A 4736-nucleotide genomic window follows, 5' to 3' on the forward strand; every position below is an offset into this window, starting at 1 on the left:
TTTTTTTTTTCAAGGCAAAAAAAACATTAAAAAACAAAACTTAATTTCAGCCCATCATGACATCATTTTTGACCAGAACTGCAACAATAAAAAATAAGTGAAACTCCGCCCACATCTGTTAAAACATTCATTTCTTGGTTCAACCAGTTTTTGTTTTTGTTTTTTTTTTTCCCCACCAGGACTTAAACCTTTGTCTCTCGTCCAAAGTTTGATGAAAACGTGGGCGTCTCTAACTGCTGCTCTGGGTTCTGGGTTCAATCCCTTTATTTACCCTCTGCTCTTTGACTCCTAATCACTTTGACATTCAAACACAACAAACACCGCGGTCACACAGTGACTGAAGTTGTTTTATCAGAACTTTAATTGGGCTTTTTTTTTTTTTTTTTTTCCCTCCCTCCACACAACACCTCATAAATAAATTTGCTCAGATTGGACTTGACATAAGGTTTTAAGTGGCTGGTAAACACTGAGTGACTAATGGATGAAACACACGGCCACGCTGGAATAATTGCTGACATTGTTTTTCAAAGTCAATAATCTGAAACTAAACTAACAACTCGCCCGTGTGCAGCTCTCTCCCTCCCTCCCCCCCCCCCCCCCCCCCCCCCCCCCCCCCCCTTCANNNTCCGCCGTCTCCCTCTGTTTCAGGCAGTGGAACCATATTTTGCTCTAATTGTCGACTTTATTGCGCGTTTCGTCGTCTTATTAACGTCGCCGTGAACGGCGGTCTCGGCCCGAGTCAGTTTCTTTTCCACTCGGGTTGGCATACTGTTAATAAAACATCTCCGCACGCTGCCTTTCTGATGGAGGGAGACGGCAGCGTGCGGCTTTTTAACACGTGTTCACTTTGAAAACAATAGCTTTTATTTTAGCACTTTGCATAATTTGAATATATTTTATGGCTGGAGGTTTTGTTGAAAGTCAAATTAATTGCCTCCTCTTTGTCTTTGGCAGAAGTGTGTGTGTGTGTGTCTGGTGTAGATATACTCGCGGGGACGCCTTTCTGGGGAACATACTTTTGTGGGGACACGTTGTCCTAGAGGGGGCGCTCTACAGGCCCGCACTGAGTGAGAGGGATTTAAGAGATTGAACATCGAGAGTTTAGGGTCAGGATTAGGATTAGGATTAGGGTCAGATTAGAGGAACTATATACTGTACATCAGACATGATTTTGTTTGGGTTTTTTTATTTTTCAGTGAACCCTAAATTAAATTTCAGTAACATTGGAAAATCATCCTGTTTTTAGGCTGAAAACACCACAGTAGATTGATGAACAGGTCGGGAGGATGAGTCACTTTGTGGTTAAATTTCTTCTGGTTAATTTTTAATTTTTAATTTTGTATTTTATTGTGTTGATTCCGAGGTTGATGCGTTTTCATTGGCTCCAAACGTGGTGCATTATGGGTTAAAAGAGGCTTTAAAGGTCACAGCTGTAAGAATCCAGATGAACTGAGTCAGAGCGCAGCCTTGTGGTCACGTGGCCTAATGGATAAGGCGTCTGACTTCGGATCAGAAGATTGAGGGTTCGAGTCCCTTCGTGATCAAGTCATTTTCAGATGTCAGTGACATCATGATGTCACCAAGAGCTGTCATTGGTCCACAACAAACCTGTTCAAGGGATGTTGTTAGTTACAGTTTTGGATGTGTTAAAAAAAAAATATATATATATCATTCTATGACACTTGTTCATTGTGTGTGTTTGGACAGAATAACGCAGAGGAGCTGAGAGCAGAGCGTCTGCGCCGGGCGACGGAGCGTCTGCGCAGCCCCGTGGTTTTCAACGCGGACTCGGCGGTTCGTAAGACGCAGCTGAAGTCCTTCAGCCAGTACGTGGAGAACACGCCAGGTGAGTGACAGTTGGCAAACAACGCCGGGCGCATCGTGTTAACAATGAACACAGCGTAGAATTTACCCAGGGAGGTTCGTCTGTTTGCTCACTGTGTTTTAATGAAAACTATAATTAGAAAGATGAAAGAAAACAGAATGTACGCTGGAGTTTTATTGGCCGAGGAACAAACAGCCCCAGAGGTGTTGACAAATACAGGGTTTGATCCTGACTGCAGGAACAGGGAGAAAGTACCGGAAAGTACCGGGAATACTCATCAGTCTATAGGTGGCGCTGATATTTAACCTGAAACGTAGCAATCCACATCATGTGACGTCAGACGACGTGAGAGTGAAACCGATCGTGTCGTCGTTTTTGATCCACGAACTGTAAATGTCATCACGTCTGTGTCCGTCTGCTCGTCCCCCTAGAGGTGAAGAGACAGAAGTCTGTCCCCGAGGACCTGAAGAGGTCGGAGGAGGACGGGGGCTCTCTGACGGAGCTGGACCTTCACAGACCCTTCGAAGAGGAGGTAGGTTCGATTCCCTCTGTTGGATTCTCTGTCAGATTCACTGAAATGTCGTGTCCGTTTTAACAGAACGACATCACGGTGGTTGGAACGATTGAGATTAATGGGATAAATCACTAGGAATATATTTAGCCGGGAGAGAGAAAATATATTTTTAAGATCGGACAGTTTTCTGTTTTTTTTAATTGATCTGAAACTCACTGGATTCTCGGAGTCTCCCAGGTTTTTTTTTCTCGTGCTCTGACTTGACGCCGTCTCCTGGTAGAGACTGTGATCAGGTTTAAGAATAATGAGTGGAGTTAAGTGGAGGTCAGAGGTGAGGTCGAAGGTGTGCGTCTCTTAATTGCTCTCTTGGCTTTTATTTTATTTCTTCATCGTCAGCCATATCTTCAAAGATAAATCTCTCAGCCAACTCTTCAGCCTCTTTGCTTAAATTTCCATCCTCCTCTTCACCTTGTCCACCTCTCATCGCTCTCTCCCTCGTTCTCTCTCTCGTTCTCTCCCTCGTTCTCTCCCTCGTTCTCTCCCTCGTTCTCTCCCTCGTTCTCTCTCTCCTCTCGACACAGACATCTCAGTATTGATCTCTCACACGCTGCCATTTTAATTATAACAATGGTAGATATCCCCCGCCGCGCCGGTGTGTGGGTGTGGGGGTGTTAAAACTTTTCATAACGTGTCTTAAAACTGTCAGTTCTCCATATATATATATGTGTGTGTGTGTGTGTGTTCAGTGAAGACCGTGAGCTCAGCTCTTCCTGTTCGTCCCGTTTGTGGCTTCATCTCTGGCGCTCGTCCCTGACCACCACCTCTCTCTCTCTCTCTCTCTCTCTCTCTCACACACCCCTTCTTCGTCTCTCCTCCTCTCCCAGAGAGCGGGGCCCCAGGGTTAATGGGTGTTGAACCTTTCCATTATCCCGATCAGCCAAGAATTACCTGCTGAATGATGTTTGCATTAATATAATATATATGGTAATTTCCCTCCTCTTAATTACGGCCGGGCTGAGCGCGGCAACGGGAGTGGGCTGATCATGTGTAAAATTGATTTGCCAAGGAAAAATATGGTGATAGAGCGGAGAGAGAGAGAGAGAGAGAGAGAGAGAGAGAGAGAGCGAGCACAAAACAGCAGGAGGAGGAGCGCGGGGAATCAACACACACACACACACACACACACACACCAGAACGTGTACAGAGGGAAAAGTGCTGGCCTGGTTGGAATAAAAAAAAAAAAAACTTTCTCTCCTCCTTCGTCCCATTAAGAGAAAATGAAGAGCATCAGCAGTAAAGCTCGGATGTTTTCCTCCTCTGAAGTGAATTTGAATTAAAAAAAAAATAAAAAAATTTTCCTCACTTTGAGGAGTTTCTACGTAGAATAGCCTGGACACAAGAGTATTTTCCTCACTTTGAGGAGTTTCTACGGAGAATAGACTGGACACAAGGAGGTGCTGAGTGAGTGTGTGTAAATTCATGCTAGTTTTATTTAAGTAAAATATTTACAATTACACTGAACCACTGAACGTCCACACAGTCGATCGTGGTCCCGTCCGTTCTTTTCTGGTAAATCTCCTCCAGATTTAATCTTAATTTGAATCTTTGACCCTGGTTTTCATCTCAATCCACAGATTTAAAAAAAAAAAAAAGATTCTGTCATTGTAACTTAAAAGCTGTTTTTTTAAAGGATAAAATCTTCTCATCGACTTGTTCAGGATCCCTTGCTCCACAGCGCCCCCTGTGTCCCGTCTGTTCTGAACATAAGCAGATGGTTAGGAGAGTTTTGTTGAGAAAAACTGTTAATTTTCTTCATTTTTGATTTGGTCGCGAGGGGAAAACGGACAGATGACTTGGGGGTCTAGGGTTCGATTCCCTGCCTTTTCATTCAGAATGAATGGAATTCTGTGAAACTGTGACTTGTAGAGTCAGACTAAAGTTCAGACAAAAACCAGAGTCATAAATGTAACTGTTTCCTCCTCCTGTTTTTCACCTTTGTTTCTTTTTCCTCCATCTCTTTGATTCCGTCCCTGGTTTTCCTCCTCTCTCCTTCTCTTTCATCTTCCTCTCATCCTTTTTTCTCCACCTCTGTTTTTAATGTTATATTGCACTCATAATCACTCTCTCTCTCTCTCTCTCTCTCTCTCTCCGTCTCCGTGGTTGACAGAAGGCGTTCAAAGACACCAGTCAGTACGTGGTCGGGGAGCTGTCGGCGCTGGAGAGCGAGCAGCGCCACATCGACGCCCGAGCAGCGCGCGTGGAGAAGAGGCTGCGCTATCTCATGGACACAGGTAGTCCAGGCCCAATTACACTGGAAAAACAGTTTTGGCAAATTGAGCGTACACACACACACACACACACACACACACACACACACACACGTGTGTGAGAATATCT

The 4736-nt window shown here is 44.4% G+C and overlaps 1 protein-coding gene and 1 non-coding gene across 2 annotated transcripts in view; both read left to right on the forward strand.

Moving 5' to 3' along the window:
- LOC103386940 (EH domain-binding protein 1) overlaps window positions 1-4728 on the forward strand; it is a 122140-nt gene extending 117412 nt beyond the window's left edge. The window contains exons 20-22 of the mRNA XM_025060929.1: window positions 1708-1846; window positions 2257-2357; window positions 4507-4728. Coding sequence (XP_024916697.1) covers window positions 1708-1846; window positions 2257-2357; window positions 4507-4728 — 462 coding nt within the window. The remainder of the gene's footprint in view (window positions 1-1707; window positions 1847-2256; window positions 2358-4506) is intronic.
- Window positions 1472-1544, forward strand: trnar-ucg (transfer RNA arginine (anticodon UCG)). The gene has a single exon. It is a non-coding gene; the product is annotated as a tRNA-Arg (tRNA).
- Window positions 4729-4736: the final 8 nt, after the last annotated feature.

The sequence above is a fragment of the Cynoglossus semilaevis genome, chromosome 12, assembly GCF_000523025.1.
Source record: "Cynoglossus semilaevis isolate Cse_v1.0 chromosome 12, Cse_v1.0, whole genome shotgun sequence".
Taxonomy (NCBI): Eukaryota; Metazoa; Chordata; class Actinopteri; order Pleuronectiformes; family Cynoglossidae; genus Cynoglossus; species Cynoglossus semilaevis.